Source organism: Emydura macquarii, unplaced genomic scaffold (genome assembly GCF_026122565.2).
Source record: "Emydura macquarii macquarii isolate MOO-44397 ecotype Brisbane River unplaced genomic scaffold, CSIRO-AGI_Emac_v2 contig_3692, whole genome shotgun sequence".
In the NCBI taxonomy this organism is placed as follows: domain Eukaryota; kingdom Metazoa; phylum Chordata; order Testudines; family Chelidae; genus Emydura; species Emydura macquarii.
This window is the reverse complement of record NW_027133829.1, coordinates 8,533,523-8,550,809: the sequence shown is the minus strand read 5'-3', so window position 1 is coordinate 8,550,809 and position 17,287 is coordinate 8,533,523. Positions and strand designations below refer to the sequence as shown.

At 48.0% G+C, this 17,287-nt stretch overlaps 1 protein-coding gene across 1 annotated transcript; it reads right to left on the bottom strand.

Annotated features, from left to right (window-relative positions):
- Nucleotides 1-5,087: 5,087 nt before the first annotated feature.
- CALHM3 (calcium homeostasis modulator 3) lies at nucleotides 5,088-16,284 on the bottom strand. The gene is made up of 4 exons (XM_067537096.1): nucleotides 15,998-16,284; nucleotides 13,833-14,088; nucleotides 11,542-11,895; nucleotides 5,088-5,132 (listed from the first exon to the last, which is right to left on the bottom strand). The coding sequence occupies exons 1-4, from the start codon at nucleotides 16,282-16,284 to the stop codon at nucleotides 5,088-5,090; spliced, it is 942 nt and encodes a 313-aa protein (XP_067393197.1).
- Between the last annotated feature and the right edge of the window lie 1,003 nt (nucleotides 16,285-17,287).

Genomic DNA, 17,287 nt, shown 5'->3' with positions numbered 1-17,287 from the left:
CTAGCTAAACAATTGGAGTGATTCATGGATTTATCAGCTTCCCTTCCCCCTGGCTGTTTCTGCTTCTCTGGGAACTTGTGATGAACCCTCTCTCTGTTGTATTCTGGGTGGGGTTGGAAGATTAAGGGAATTCTAGGGGGAAGAGGGATAAAGTTGCCCCTGCTCTCGCGTGCGATACATCCATGCGGTTTAGAGCTGTTGTCCTATGCTCCCCTCTGTGCCACAGAACAACGCCCACGCTTCCAACCAGACTTACAGTGGGACACTCTGGTACCATTTTGGCACCTCAAAGGACCGTGCCGCTGAGGATCGCTAAGCACAAACACTAATCCAAGAAGGCCACAAGCTGTGGGTGGATGAGAGTTTGTATGGGAAGTAAATAGCATTATCCCTGGCTTTTAGGGATAAAGAAACTGAGTTACAGGTTAGAGAGAGAGATGGTGGTTAAAACCCAATGGTCCCAGAACTCCTGACTCTGTTCTGTTCCTGGAGCGGCCCCAGGTTTGCAGTGCGACCTTGTCCAGGACACTTCATCTCCCTGTACCTCCATTTCCCCACGTACAGAATGTGGATCATCCTTATCACCCTCACGATGGTATTTTAGAGACTCATTTTTATCATGAGGCTCATTGTTTTCATTCGTGGTTTGTTAAGCACTTTTGAGATGCTGGAGGGGAAGATGCAGAGTATTATTATGATCAAAATTAAATGGTTTTCTTGAAGTGAGTCACTGCTAGAACAAGACACAGAGCCCAGGAGTCCTGTCTGTTTTCTGCTCTAGCCGTGAGCCACATGGGCCCCATTAATCCATAACTTCAGTGGAGCAACATCTGGTATGAACTTGTCTTACTGGCTCCTGAAAGCCTTGGGAGAAGAAATCTGTTAATAAAACGTTAACAATCCACCCTATCTAAATTGGTTTTATGAGTGTGTTAGAAACCAAGGTCTCTCTCAGGAGGCTTTTTGTGTTACATGTATATAGTTAAGACCCCCCAGCCACGTAATAAAAAAAGGATGGGTGGAAATTCTGAAGGCAAGAAAGTGGGGAAGGGGGCGGTAAAGAATGCTGTGAGAGCAGCCTCCTTGGCCTGCCATACAACTGTTAAACCCCAAGGGAGTCTGTCTCAGTCACCCCATCCCAGAGCAGGCTCACCTGGCCATCTGTACCCAGAGTCCTTTTGAAACCCTTTCTGTCCTGCAGGCTAACTTCCACTGATTAACACTGAGTTCCTGGGGGTGAGATGGTGTGTTTCTCACCCTTCATTTAAAGATATTCGCTTCCTGCAGGCAGGGCCAGGACAGCCTGAGCAGAGAAGCTGTGTTGATCGGGCCAAAGGTCCCGGAGCTGAAATTGGATTGCCTCACACAGCCCTGCCCCCCAGCTCGCAAAGACTTTGCCATTAACAAGGGACCCGTTCAGTTTCACATGTTATCTTCTTTCCCATTTTTATTTAAAAAGCAGGATCCCTGTTTCTGACTCAGTGATTAGCTCCCCCGGAGAGGGCTAAAACCTGAATCTCTTCCTGCTCTGGGCAGGTTCAGCTCAGGAACTGGATTCAGAATGTCTGGCTCAGAACCAGAGCGGGCGATCCAAGGCCCTTTGAGCGCTAAGGAAGCTCGGACTGGGATCCTGGAACTCGCGTCTTCGGTCTAGTTTTACTCAAACGTCGGTTCACCCAGCAGGAGAGGATGCATGAGGATGTCCCCTTCTCAGTATTGGATACTGGCAGGCCCCTATCTCTGTCCACCCCACTGCTCAGTCTCGGTTATGGGGATTTTGTCCAAGGAGAGACAAGCTGCTTGGAAATATAAAACCCCTCCCTCACTCCAGCCTCATTTGGGAGACAGCCCAGAGCCCACCCTCCTCCGTACTGAGAGGACGGGACTCTCAGAGGAGTATGTCTACAAAACTCCCAGTCCATCTGGGAGGTTTGGTCCATCTTTGGTTCCCCAGGGAGAAAAGCGGGAGGGAGCTGAGATGGGACGGAAGGGTGCCGTCATCCTATTTCTGGGTTTGTGGGTGGATGGGGAATGTTCTCATGGGATCTGAGGTGACCTAACCTAATGCCCCATTAAAGGACAGGAGGCTGGTGAGCTAAAAACATTTTACCAGCGGATCTCTTTTGACAATGAGTGACAAATCATGTGACATTCAGGTTGCCGCTTTGGCACCAGCTCAGGTGTATGGACAGCTCAATCTCCTGAACTGTCCCTGTCTGCTTGAATAGCTAGGAAATGGAGCTGTCTTGACTCACCAGCAAGCAACTCACCTCCCCAGCCCTCTTCTCCTTTCTCTCTTTCTTTTGCTGTCCATCCTGGAGGGATGTATTCAGCTCAAACGGGAGCTGGACCCAGTTCAATGTATTGTAGATGTCCAGGCAGAGTGGAAGTGCTCAATGGAGCAGATACTGGGGATGAGGGAAACAAAGGCTAAAGAACTCAGTGTATTAATCCGAAGGTCTCATAAGCAGGAGAAATAACTGTTTGCATTAAATTCCAGCCTGCCTTCAGAATGTGAATTGGTGCAGCTTCCGGAGGTGTCGGAAGGGGGGGCTAGGAAATGAATCGGTGTGGGTGAAGGAGGTCTATTGGCTAAGACCCAGGTCAGGCACCTGGGAAAACTGGTTTCAGTTCCTGCCACAGATTCCCTATGTGACTTTGGTCAAGTTACTTAATCTACCCTTTGCCTCAGTTTCCCATCTGTAAAAAGGGCATAATATTCCCCTACTTCTCAGGGGTATTGGGATGATTAAAAACCACCCATGATTGCAACGCTGTGGGGAGCATTGCCATATAAGTACTGAGACAGATAGAAACATGTTAAAGCATCCGTTCAGGGATTCATCCGGCAGCTTGTGCTGTCCTGGGTCCCCTAACTCCTGCCGAGAAAGTGAATAATTTGCTACACTGCTTCTTTCCTGCTTCCGGAGCCTTTCCCAGCCACAGTGAAAGTCTCCATTTACAGCAGGGAAAGGCTCTGGCAGGGGGGGAGGCAGCAGGGAAAGATTCCGGCAACTCCTTGCCTCTGCCAGAACCTTTCAGTACCACATGTAGCAACACACCGCAGTGTGAACGCTGTCTGCCTTTCACTGTGGCGTGCAGGTACATGCAGCCTGCACACTGCCTCAGGTATAGACAAGGCTTTAGATCAAGATTTCCAAGCCTTTTCTGTGTTGGCCCTTGAGATTTGGGACTTCCCCAACCCACCTTAACGTTGCCAGTGGTCTTGCATCCTCTCCCCTACACCAATGCACAAATCAATGTGTCAGGTCACTGTCAACCTTTAAAACTGTGAGGCTTTTCCAGGAGAAGAGTGAAACTGGAAGCTTTTTGGCTCTGCGGGTATTTGACAGACAGCACAGAATGGATGAGACAGACCGTCCTGTTGTGTTTCACTAACCTGTCTGAAGTGGTCTGAACACAACAGACGGATCTATTTCCTGCAGTATGAATCAAAATGAGCAGGGTTTTCTTGGTAAATAATTGCTCTTTTCTTTGACCTTTTATCCAAGGTTCTCAGAGCAATGTACAGACATTATTTAAGTGTCCCAGCCACCTGAGAGAGACCTGGGTGGTACTGTCCCCATTTTACAGTTGTGGAAAGTGAGGTGGTTTTGGAGAAGACAGTATGGTCCAGTGATTAGGGCAGTCGCCTGGGACTCAGGAGACCTGGGTTCAGTTTCCTCTTCCACCACAGACTTTCTGTGTGATCTTAGGTGAGTCACTGTGCCTCAGTTCCCCATCTGCTGTGGGAATTAATAGCACATCCCTACCTTACAGGGGTGTTGTGAGGATGAATACATTAAAGATTGTGAAGTGCCCAGAGAGCAGTAATGGTATTGGGGGCCATATAGGTGCATAAACAGGCACAGAGAAAATAAGTGATTTGCCCAAGATCGATCAGAAAGTTATTGGCTGAGCCAGGAACGCAACCCAGGGGTCCTGACCAATAGACAGCACTAATGGCTGTCACCACTGAGCCTCCAAGAGACTGGTGGTAGCACTATGTCCTTCCTGAGATGCTGTGCCCTGTGGATCTGTTCAATGGATACTGAGTATGATGCACGTTGTTGTTAGCCAGGCAGCCTTAATTCTATCTCTGACTCCTGCTCAGTTGCTAATTGCCTGGTCTCATCAAACAGGAATGGAGATTTGGCTGCATGAATAAAGGTGAGGCCTGTGATAAGGAAACTTTGCAAAGCAAATGCCAGCGCTGGCTAAGAGCTCAGTGTCTCCTCTGCTCACCTGGCTTTTCTGGTGACATCAAGGGCAGTTCACATCAAAGCCTGAATGAACATCTGGTAAAAAACCTGCCAATGTTTGCAGAGGGCTGTTTGATCTCTCCAGAAAAGCTTTGCCTGACATTAAACGTGGGCGAAGGACCAGACGCCGAGGGCTCCCGTGCACCTGTGACACTTTGAAGTCAATGGCTGAATTCAGCAGAATTCAGAATAAAACCCTCTCTGAGCCAATGTCTTGATCTTTCTTCTCTTGTGGCTTTGTTAGCCTCGGGCTTTTGTTCAGAGATCCTGCCAGCTGCCAGCTAACTCAAAACACTTCGGATATTTTAAGTCAAGGTTGGTACCATCCTTCCAGCACCCAGTTTGTTAATGTGTTTGGAGCAGCCACTTCCTAGAGTTGGGGGAACCATTAGCAGTGAAGAACTTACTCAACACCTGCAAAATATCCACTGATTTGCTTTTAATCAGTTCTTATTACAAGGGTAAACATTTTATGTAGCTGTATTTTCAGCCTAGAGGAGGCTCATGAACCATTTCCCTTGACTGTTGCTTTGTGTAGTTGTTGGGCCTAATTCACTTTGTGCATGGAGGGAACAATTCATCCCTGTGCAGAGGACCAGCACATATCCTGATCGATGCACAACTCACAGTCCCGAGGGATTTTGGTTTCAGTGCGGCTTAGGTAACGCTGAGCCCTCCTGTTCACCCTCTGCACAGGGGTGAATTTCACCTACTGTGGTAGGTCTCCTAGCTCACGTGACAACGTTTTTTCTCTCTGATTGGACGATTCCTTGGCCCACATAGGGCTTTCAAGATGGCTGCATGAATAAATATTCACATGAGCGTTCACGAGGCTTTCAGTGAAGAAACAATGTGCTTGTTGGACTGTCCCTGGAGAACAAATAGAAGGAGATACTGACGCCAAACAATGCAGCAAGTTCACTGTCCTGATCCGACAGGAGGACGAGAAGGAAAGTGAGGGAGCAGCGAAGCTATTATTGTTGGAGCAAAGGGGGCAAGGTCCGAGCGGGAATGGGAGCCAGGCATGGCTTTGGAGGAGATGATGAGACATTTGAACTTGAGCGGATGCTTGAAGGAGAGTCAATGGCCATCAACAATGAAGGAAGATCCCTTTAGCAGCTGCCAAGTATCATTATTATTGTGTAATCTACTAGACTGATTATTTGTTTCCAGGTTGTTCATGCTGACCGCCAAACCAAAAAAGCACTGATTCACTCAGCCCTCTCTATAAACCACCCTAGTATCCGTTCCTCCCTTTTGCATTTCTATCTTTAGGCCATTCTGGAATAGTTTAAAACACGAGCACATGAAAATCAGCATGCAAAGGAGTCTTGCAGAGCGCGCCAGCCTACGGGTCTGAGCCCACTTAGTAAAATAACCAATTTGACTAGAGTGTCATGAACATGGCAGGGCAGAGGCTCAGTCTCTGATTTCTAGCTCTGTGTCTCTATTAATAGTAAATTAGAAATTATGCCCCCCTCCCACCCCATTGTGAGGGAGATCTGATCTGTTCAATATACCCCTGTGTGTTGAAATGAAGATGCATACATCCGTTAGTTACAAAAGGTGCCCAGAGAGATGTCTCATTAAGCTGGGAAATCTATATCCACTTGAGGACTGGTTTATTGTTAACTGATACTGAGAGCAACTGGGAGCCAGGGGAATGGATTAGTAGACACAGCCCTGTTTATAAATAATTGTATTGTTTAAAAAAAATATTCCAAGAATACTGAGCCTTTAAAAGGTTGATGCGAGAGAACAAACAAACAAACTGAAGTGTTTAAATGTGTGTTGAAACCAATAGGTCAGGGACTGGGAAAATCTCGACGTTGTTCAATTATAATGATACTCTGTCTTCCCATAGGACCTTTGTCTGAGCATCTTGCATTGCTGGTCTACAGGGATTACTGAATTACTCTGCCCAACATGCCTGAGAGCGAGGTAATTATTAAGCCCATTTTACAGGTGGGGAAAGCGAGAGGGATGGATGCCATTATTGCTGTGTCCTGTGATAGAGAAGAGGCAGGACTTGGCTGGTGATGAATAGAAAGGGGATTCTTTAATGGAGCCGCTGGACACAGATAAATCCGGTGGTTCTCTCTAGCTCCCAGACTGACTGACTGCAGCTAGTGCAGTCTTGTGTTACCACTCAGGATCTCCCTAAATCCTGGCCTGGACCATACAGTTATGGAAGAGACGGCTGACCTACAAATGTGGCTAGTAATACTCAGGGCTCTGTGGTGTTCTCAAGCCAGCTCTGCAGTCAGGGGTGGTTGGTTCAGTGAATGGTCAGTGATTCAGGGGGTTTTGTTATTAAAATAAGAAAAGGACCATAGTGGGGGTGAGGAGGAGGAGGGAATGTTCCGTGTTGTGTAAGACAAATGTGCCGAAGCTGTAAGAGCCTGTTCAAAGGTGTTGCATGTGGAGCTTCCCTGAGACTCGTCACTTAGGATGTGATATCTCAGCCCTTTCCATGGGGAATTCTACCTCTGAAGACTGCAGGATCCAGCCTGTAATGTGAAGCCATTTCTTGCTTCTCCCTGCCCATCTAGAGGCCAGTGAGGTCAGTGGGTATTTAATCTCTTTCGCTATTCTTTTCTTTTCTTCTTTGTTCTCCTCTGAGAGCAGGCAGAACTTGAAGGGAGTGTGCTACAGGAAGATGAGGTCTGAAGTAGGTTTTGTATTTGGTCCTGTAGGGATCATTCTCATCTTCAGCTCTTGTGTCATCTTAGCTATGATCATCTGAAGAGAGTCTGGCTGGTCAGTTATAGGATATAGCTCATTTACCACTGTATGCCTAGAATGAACTTTACAGTGTCACTTGGCAAGCTGTATTCTGATCATATACACGGCAGGCATGAGTTTGCTGTTTATCCATCCATCTCTCCCTCCTAGATGCATAGGAAACTGAGAGATGTATCCTTCCCTTCCATGTAGTGTAGTTCTGAGTGATTGTAGACCCCACAATAAAACCGTACGTGGTAATTAACATGCATGCTTCCCCAGAAATTCACCGGGTATTGGCAATGCTGCTGATGCACAAACAAGGAAGTAAACGAAACAGTTGGGTTCACTCCATGGCCGTTAGGAGCTCGGAAGGAGTGGGGCATTGGGAAGAGATTCCAAGATCAGAGAGGCTGGGGCTGTAGGAAAGTAGGATTTGTGAAACAAGAAAAGACCAAAATCAGAGGCAAAATATTTTATTACAAACAACCAGAGAAATTACAAAGAGACGCTATAAAAATGCTGCACTCTAGAAGAGGCAGACATGTTATTGTCAGACCTGATTCTGCCCCCTTGCTTCCTCGCACAGTCTTTTGTATGCACTGATGTCAAAGGCAGTTTTGGCTTTATTCAGTGGGATCAGGCCAGAGATTTGTGGGGTTGGCTTCCCTTGTAATACACGATTTTAATTGATTGTATTCCTTGAGATTTATATGCAGACTTGCTGGTACGTGGCTCTAGGCACTTTAACAAGTTTTTGAAAACACACTTCACACCATGGTGTGACGTTCCCCTCTGCAATCTGGACCTGTTTATCGCTGTGTCACCCCAATCCCTCACTCCTGGAAACTGTCTTGCACTTGCCCCGCTGTGTGAACCAGCCACTCCTAGGTCAGCCAATGTACAGTCTCCTGCAAACAGGCGATCCCTGATTTAGTGACTGCGTGCTTCTGGCCAGCCACTCATGAGATTATGCAATGGTGTGACCCCCATCCAATATCTCCTGTCTCAGATGCAACCCTAGGAACTGCCGTCTTACAGAATTCAGTGATGCCTACTGCACTCTGCAAGCTCATTGGTTAGTCAATTTATCAAATAAATTGATATGCACCATTTCTGTCACTTTAAACAAGGTCTCTACACACACCCAAACCACAAGCACTGCTTCAGATAAAACAAACAAATAAGTTTATTGAGTACAGAAAGATTTTAAGTGATTATCAGCCAGAGGAATATAAATCAGATTTGATCATAAGAAAATAAAAAGCAAATTGCATTCTAAACTAAGCTTAATACTTCCAGTAGCCTCCCAAAGTTAGATAATGCTCAGCACAGGCTGGCTGAGGGCTCCTCCTCTGCCAGGCCCTCCCCCTGTGGACAGTCTTTCAATTGCTTGGTGCTGTCTTGTAGATGGAATGCAAGAGAGCTCCAGAGACCAAAATGCCTCTTCCTTTAACAGGTTCCTCTGCCACCCCCTGGGGTCAGGTGATCGTCAATGTCCAGCATGGTTTTATCTCCATTTGAGTCAAATGGGCACCACGTTATCAGATACTTAGGCCAGTCCATTATTCCTGGCGAGGCGTGAATTACCTCTTCTTTTAGTGTTTGCCTGGCTCTGTTCAAGCCATGTGAGACGCACATTTGGGAATATTACATAGCAGAGCTTCATAACCATACACATGACATTGCAAGAAACATACTACTACAACAGTAACGTTCAGCATGTCCTGGGCATTATATGACATACTTTGCATTAAACAATACACAGTTGCACTATATGAATGATACACAACCACACCATAAGGGTGTGCATGGGGATGCATTGTGTCACACATGGGTTATTATGTACAGTTAGCTAGGCTAGCACAGGGAGAGTTCTGTCCCATTCCCAAGTGCAGAATCGTGGCAAAGGGGTAGGGTTTAGGAAAAAACCTTCCTGAAAAAAGGGCCCAAACCTTTGACTCACGCTGGGCTCTCTCGCCAACATGGATTTCAAGGCCATCTGTCTAATTTGCAGCTTTCTGAAACTGAAGTGCCTGGCAGTGTCTGGAAGGAGGCTGTAAAGCTTGTCTATATTGACAGTCTTAAAAATAAGAAAATGCCAGTGGCAGCCTTGGATTCCCTGTGAGATTCCCCAGTGTGCTCATTCCAGCTCCAACTACTCTACACACCCAGCAGGGCTGCAGAGATTCCCTTGCAATGACCCCTTCCCACCATCAAGGGCTGCTATGGGGCCTGCACTGAGGGCTTGGAGTCGGGCACCCACTCCACCCTCAGTTCCTCTCCCCACCCCCCTGAGCCTGTCAAACTTGGAATCTGTGGGGAAAAGGAGGGAGCTGCCATCTGCTTCAGGGCTTTGTCAGAGGGTGGGGGTGGGCAGAATAGGAGGATAAAAGGGGCTCCCAAGGGGGAATAGACTGGGGAGATGGGGGCTCCCCTTCATCCCCTGTCTCTGTTCGAGGCTCCTGGTCTTTGAGTAGCCTTGCTGCTACTCCTCTAGGCCTGGAAGTGAAGGATGAGAGAGAAGAAGTTGCCCCCAGAGATGTCCCCACACCCTCCTGATGCATGGGAGTGGGGTGTAGAGGATCCAGGGAAGAGTAGGAGCAGAACAAGTAGCAGCCACCCAAGCAGAACCAGGCTCTTCAGAGCAGCGTGTGGGAGGGAAGGTCGGGGGCAGAATGAATTAATGTGCTGTGGGATGGTCACTAAGGGGCAATATTAACTAGTCTGTTAGCCAGGCCCTCACAGGTATATAAGGAGAGGTTCCTACAGTTCCTAGCATGCAAATGTATCATCGTGCATGACAGGGATAAATCATGCATGCAAAACGTGCATCAAAATCATGAAATGGGCTACAAACGCAATACAAAATAAGGGATTCAAAAGTTTAACAAATGAAGGGGGAGCAGGGCACCAAAGATGTTCCTTGCCTGGGGCGCCATTTGGTCTAGGGCCGGCCCTGCTGGCAGGTCAATCCCCAGTTTCATGTTTTAAGGGATGGCGATGGTTGTGCTGGACACAAAAATTGGGTAAACTGGCATTAAAGTTGAAAGTCAATATCAGCAATTTAAGGCTTAAAGCAACCTGAAAATGTCACTAACATTAGAAATCCAGGGAAATGGACATTAAGGTTAAATTTCAAAGACTCCCAAATAGTTGAAAGTGGGTATGGAAATGCATAGCAGCGGCATTCGGACGACCTTAACTCTGTCCCTGTTAGCGGCACTTCTATGAGATAGGCATGAACCAAAACCCCAGCTACAAAGATCCCCCAGATCTTGGGGCGTTTGAAATCTGGCTACAAATTCTGCAGGTAGAATCCAGCTTGAGCGGCGCCTGCTGGACTCTGCAGCAGTCAAATCCATGCATTCTCACCAGCATGCTGCATCTAAATACTGGGGCAAAGAGCTGTTGGTTTAACCAAGCAGCTTCGGATACATTTAAAAAATGGAGACGAAGGGTTTTCTTGAGTTTGTTCTGAAAATGAAGACAGTGCAGTAACACCAGTGGTGTTGGTCTGACATCATGGTCAATCGTCTTTGTGCTGACCCATATCTATTAACTTTCAAAGGGCTGCTCTATTTTGTATTGAAAATGCAGACCTGTGGGTTGTGAGTGGGGAAACTGGAGGGTGTAGCAGCTGGCTTGGGGGCATTTTGGAATGTGGGAGGCCATTTGGGTTTTTTTGGATAACCGGAATTGGAATTAATTGGAAGTTAAAAATTTAGCAGTGAAATCATTTCGTATCAGCGCTGTTAGCTTTTAAACCTAATTAGGAAAGTTAACACGCCCCAGTGTGATATGTAGGAGCAACTCACGCCTCTCAAAGCTCTTGTTTCAGACGCTTGCAGATGTTTCTACCCAGGTTAAATTCTTTTATACATGGAAGTTTCCCCTCCCCCCACAACCATAAGCTCTAGAAACTTTTTAGTAAAATGAAAGTGTGACACAATGGCCCTGGGGGAGTCACAATGGGATTCAACCCTGGAATCTCTGGATCTTAAAGCAGGACCCTCTGCTGCCTGGGCTAAAAGATGCAGCTCTAATAGCTAGGAGCGTAGCAGACTCAACCTCTTGATGTGGCCCAGCCACGAATAGATGGGGATGGAGCAACACGCTGAGTGTGCGTGGGTTAGAAAAGTTTGTACTGCAGGAAGGGCTGGGTTCTCGAGCCGATTCCACAAGGAATCATGGTGTACACAGGCCATTCCCATAAGGTTTCAAAAAGCATTTCCATTTGAACCTTTTCTTCTCTTGCACATAATGACCTGAAACATTTGCATTTTGGGCTGCCATGTTCCAAGCTTGGGTGTGCATGTCTGTCTAATCTATTAGTCAGTTATCTCATCCTCCACTGTGGCTACGTGGGACTGACTTCGCTTTTAAGGAAGACACATTTTGGTGGCTTCCCGGTGTGACAGGGCCCCTTTTAAACATCTGTTTGTCTGGAGGTTTTGGCCTTTTGTGGTGCATTCCCCCTGTTACTCAAGCTATCTGCCCAGGGCACGGACAGGCTCTCCCTGCCCGTGGGCTGCCGCTGTGTTGCCTGACTCACATCCAAAGGGGGTTTGCTGTAATACCATGATTTCAGGAGCTTGTTCATCTGCTCCTGGTCTGTGATTCCCCGCAGGTGATCTTCCTCCCCTTCTTCCTCCTCGGCCTCCCTGGGCGCATTGAAACGCCGCTGTTTGATTTCCCTCTGCATGCTTTCGAAGAAGTGGAGGATGCACTTGTGGGCGAAGTCCCGGGCGTGTTCGCAGCAGGTTTCGTCGAAGATCTTTTGCTCGATGTCGATGTAGTTGCTCCAGTAGCGCGTCTGCAGGAAGGCGGCCTGATTGAAGCAGGGTCTGAGCGAGCGGGCGAGGAAGGCGACCACGATAAGGATCAGCAGAATACTCCAGCCAAAGGCCTGGGCGATAAGGAAAGAAGCATTCAGGCAGGATGAAAGCAGCACGGGGAGTGACACTGACTTTAGCGTAATGCACTTGCGGTGTGCCTGTATAACTCTTAGCTCACACCTAGCTTTTAAGTAGGGGTGGAGAGATGAGAAGATGTCTCGGTTCTGGTTCAGGTTCTAGCCTAGGGTTGCCAACGCTCCAGGATTGTCTTGGAGTCTCCGGAAATTACAGATTAATCTTTAATTAAGGATTATGTCATGTGACGAAACCTCCAGGGATACATCCAGCCAAAACCGGCAATCCTATAGCCACAAAACGCAGCAACCTGCACCTTGAACAACGTTCACCTCAAGGAAAGGCCAAGCCCTTCTTCTAGAACCCTGTGAATGGGTCCAATGGGCCTAGGGCATTTTATCCACCCATCTATAATCTACACAGTTTAGCTAGGGCTGGATAGGAGTGGGAGTGGGCATAGGCCAGGTCTGACCTGCGTGGACACAGCTCTGTCAAGGCTAGTTCCTGCAGACCTGGTTCGGTGCCTGCCTTTTATCAGGGCTGCCAGTTGTCTGCTCTGACCACTAGCACCCTCTAAAGCAGAGGTCCCCAAACTGGGCGGGGGCACGGCAGGGCCGGGGCTAGTCCCCCCCAGGGGGTGGGGAGGGAGTGCCACCCCAGCCATGCTCTGCCCTGAGCTCTGCTCTGGCCCCGTCCCCCAGCTGCTCGCTAGGTGCCTGGCCCCCGCCTCGGCCCCCAGGCGCGGTGCCAGGGCGTGGCTTTGGAGCCTGGCCCCCCCCCTCAGCCTCTGATCATGGCACCTGGCTGAGACCTCGGAGCCCGGCCCCCGGCCGCGGTCCCTGGTCGCGGCCTCAGTTATGGCACCCAGCCACGACCATGGCACCTGGCCCCTGCCTTGGCCCACAGCCCCCCACCTCAGACCCTAGCCTTGGCACCCTGCCCCTGCCTCCCGGCCTCAGCTCCTGGCTCTGACTGCAGCCCCCCGACCGTGGCCCCACACCCAGCCACAGCCCCTGGCCCTGACCATGGCTCCACTCCCAGCTCCAGCGGGAGGGAGGGGTGCAGACAGGGATGAGGGGGACGGGGGGGCGGGCTAAAGAGTTTGGGGACCGCTGGTCCAAAGCATAGAAGATGTTCAGTGCTCATACAGTCTCAGGTGTGTGTGTGTGTGTAATGGGATGGAGTGTCGGGAAAAAATTAAGGCCCCTGATTATCCCCTCACTCACACTGGCTTCAGTCAGAGTTGCTGGCACAAATCTGAAGGGGTAGTTGGGCCCCAAGAGTTCACATACATTAGAAGAAGTCAACTCCTTCGTCAGTGAATTGCCCAGAGTTTGGAAGGTGCTATGACACACACCCTGAAAAGGCTCAGGGTTAAACCATCTGTAACTTTCTTTGCTAGAAATGGATTGACCCTTGGCTTTCAAGTAGCACCGCTCCAGCATATTCCCAGCCTGGTGTGGGATCTGCGTATAGAGCAGGGGACTAATGTGCAGAGTTCCTTGGGTCTGGCCTTAGCTCTGCCCTAGATTCATTGTATGGACTTCGGGCAAGTCACTGGGTCTCTTTCCTGATCGGGGAGCTGTGGGATTTAAAGTTTGTAAAGAGTTTTGAATGAAAAGGGCTTTTGAGAAAGTGCACGTCACTATTTTTGTTAGGACCACCCTCATTTTCATTATGCACATGTCTAAATCACCAGGCCCCTCAGAATCTCGGTGCCAGCAGTTAGCGCAGTGCTTTTTTCTACTATCCCACGTGTGTGACGCCCACGGAAATTATGATGAAGATGGTATGTCAGAGAAATGGAGCTCGGTTTGGCTCCTGGTTTAGTCAATGCCTTTCCCTGGCTCCAGAAGGAGTAGGAGCCGGCTCATGGTTCTTTGAGCTGTTCTACAGACCCTTTGAAAGGCTACCAGAAAAACCTCTGACTTACTTGGGACCAGCATCTCAGGTACCTGGAGATCGCCTTCCGGGCAGTGTTGTTTTTCATGAGCTCGTCATCCTTGCAAGGTACTTTGGAGAGTAAGAGCTGCATCTGGGTAGGGGTGACGTTGGCAAAACCCACAAACTTTTCAGGGTCGATGGAACCACTGAAAGCACAGATGAAGCATTTCCCATCGAGGAGGGTGACAATGATCCAGACGACGGGAGCAATCATGGCTCGCTGCATGATGGAGGAGCACATGTATCTGTGTGCGGGAGAGGGAAATGTGAACAGGTGCCAGCCTGATGACCCTGGAGGTTGAAGCCTTCTACTTATCCCCAGAACTGGATTGGCATAGGCAGCAATAGTATTGGCCAGGGATTGGAATACCATTTAGCCCAGCCTGGCTTTTGCCAGCATTATTCCAGCTAATGTCTTCTCTGTTCTCGCATCTCTGCAACGATGTTGTCTTGACCCCGTCCTTGGGAATCTATTCGTCTGCCCAGATACTCTTCGCATACTGGCCAAAGTGCTAAGATCATGCATGGGTGGGGCAAGGATCAGTTATTTAAGGTTTCATCAAGAAACAAACAAGGTTTGTGCCTGAGTCAAGGATACTCTTGCATATTCCATGCATGATTCCCTGTCAACTCCCTCTCCTAGCTGCCTTTCCTTCCTCTCTTCCCCCTTTCTCTCCCCCAAATTCAGTCCCTCCCCAAAATATCACCTCTACTCCTTCACCCCCTTCTTGCTGCCATCACATCAAATCCCCACAAAAAACGTACAGCAATTATTCTTGCTTTAGTTTATAAATACCCCCTAATTTAAAAAAACAACCCAACACAATAAAAAACATGCACAATGAGTCAAAATGACAACACAATTGTCTTGCTGTAACTTCCCCAAGAGCATCCCACACACCCCCATTTTCTGTTGTCTTTACTTTCTGTAAGTCAATGGGAACATTGCTCAAAATGGTAAATACTATGCCTGGTAGGGAGTATTTGCTTTCTTGGGCCCTTATGGGATAAGCTCTTCCATGCCCAGGTCTTCCATGTCTCTGTAAAACACCATGCATGTTTCTGGAGCTGAGTTGGAGCCAGAGACTCACATCGGGCAGCACTGGACTCCATGAGTTGTCCCGTGGATTTTGTGGAGTAAGGTATTACTCAGATTGAGTCAAGGTACCACAGTCTGGTCCTAAACACGTAACCCTCATTTTTGGATGGCATCTAAAATGGACTTGCTGGAAACTGGGGAAGGAAAAATGCCTCTCGTGCAAAACAATGGTTTGTGAGAATCTCTGAGATATTGAAGGTGGGGACTTGCTGATGTTAGTAAACCCTCTGTAAAGACTTCAGGATTGTAACGTTGCTATTTTCTGTTGTGGCAAGGGGAAGAAAAATCACACTCATATCCCAGTTGTGCCAAAACATGCTGTTCTGTGTCTATATTATATATTAATGGAGTTACCAACATTGAGCTGCAATTGAGTGTTTAATGCCATTGATCATCCGTTACTTATTTATCCCTTGTGCACTTTTCACTAATTTTATTCCGCTCCATGAGCCTGATTCTCCTCTGTCTTACATCAGTGTAAATCAGGAATAATTCCACTGCAGTCAGCAGAGTTACACTGGGTGTACCTACGGAGTAACTGAGATTGGAATCTGAACCTGTGTGTAATTTTTTTCCCTTTAAACCAGGGAAATAAAGGCAGAAAGTGTTAGGGGCAGCCAGCAGAAAATGTTCCCTACTACATAGTCTGAATTTTATCTTCATTAGCTTCAGGCCACTCCTGCTTGTGCTCTAAATACATAAAATATTGTGAAGCACATTTAGCTGTAATGTTGAAAAGTGCGGTGTAAGAACTAGGTATTATTATTGTTATCATCTTTCTCTGGGACTCAGAATTATTCTCTATCTTCATTTACATTGTGGTTACCTTGAAGGTATTCATAGACTTGCTATGCTTCGGGACTCACACAGTCTGTTGTAACTCATCACTGCCGAGATCATTAATGAGCAGCCGGCATTCAAGGTGTGTTAGAGCGAACTTCTAAGGAGCTGAGTTTAGAGAAAAGCTAAGTCTCAGGGAGATAAAGATGTAACAAACAGGAGGACTGGAAGAAAGGCAAAGGGGGCAAAACCACTCACAATGGTCAATCCCTTACCTGATAATGGCCAGATCTTTCTTTCTGCCCCCAGTAGGTCTTTTCCACTCCTCCAGCATCACCAGAGATTGTCTGTTGAGAATGAGACCACAGAGAAAGAGGGCCATGGGAGGCAGAAACATGATCCCCAAACCATACACGATGTTGTACTTGGGCAGGCAGGGGCAGTTAAAGTCAAAGGAGGTGTACATCTTCACGCTAGCCAGGGCTAGCAGACCACAGATCCCATTCGTCACTGACTCAGAATTGGACTGGAAGTACTGGAAGATCATCCGGAACCGATCCATGGTGCTCTACTGGTTGGGGGCTGCTTCCCAAGGAGAAATCCCGGGTTGATTTCAGGTTGATGAGGTGCTTGCGTGGGGCAGACAGTCACGTCTCTGCGACCCTTTTCTTGAGTTTTCTGGCTATGTGCGTTCTAATACGTCTTGTTTCATTTAGGGTTAGAAAGTGCATTTGAATGGGCAAAGAGATAGAGACAGGAAAGCAAAGCTGCTCACGGTGACACAGAAAAGCACCCGGTTAGGATTCCTGTGTCCATCTACATGGGACCAGATCAACGCAGCTGCTTCTCTTGTGCCTCCTTCCCTTCCAGGGCAGAATTCTGCAGGAAGGCTCCTGGACTCAATCTTTCCACCTGTCTCTAGCCCGGCACTTCCCTTTCAGGGCAGGAGTCAGTGGCTGGTTTCTTTACTTTGTAAGTAGATGGATACACCCTCTGGGTCTTATTTTTCTCCCTCTTTTTCATCCACAGAACTTTAGTGCATGCCAAGCGGCAGAGCCTGCAGGCACATTGGAATACCTCTCCCGCAGTCACGGAACGCTAGCTCTCCCCTGTAGAAAGAGCTGTCTCTGGATGCCTGGCAGCTGGTTTCTCCCTTATGGATGATGTGTTGTCAAATGAATCATCGCTGGTGAGCTTAAGAAATCAAACTAGCTATTCAAATGAGCCTATTTGTGTTCATGCCGCCTCCCTGTCTTTCTGCATTAGCATGGTTGGCTCCTGTGCGTTAGCTCTTAAGCTGTGACCTGGTAGCTAGAGAGCCGGGGTATATAGGAGACATGGGTTGAATAACCAGCTCTGCATTGGACTGGCTGTGCGACCTTGTGCAAGTCACTTAATCTCAGTCTCCCCCCATCTAACTAAGCATAATGGTATTAACCTTCCTGACGGGTGCTGTGTGGATTAATTGTTTTCAGCTCCTGGGATGGAACTTTAAGCCCAGGTGAGTAATATCTACCAGTGTTAGATAGCATGGGGGAGACAATAGGGGCTCCATATTCTTCATT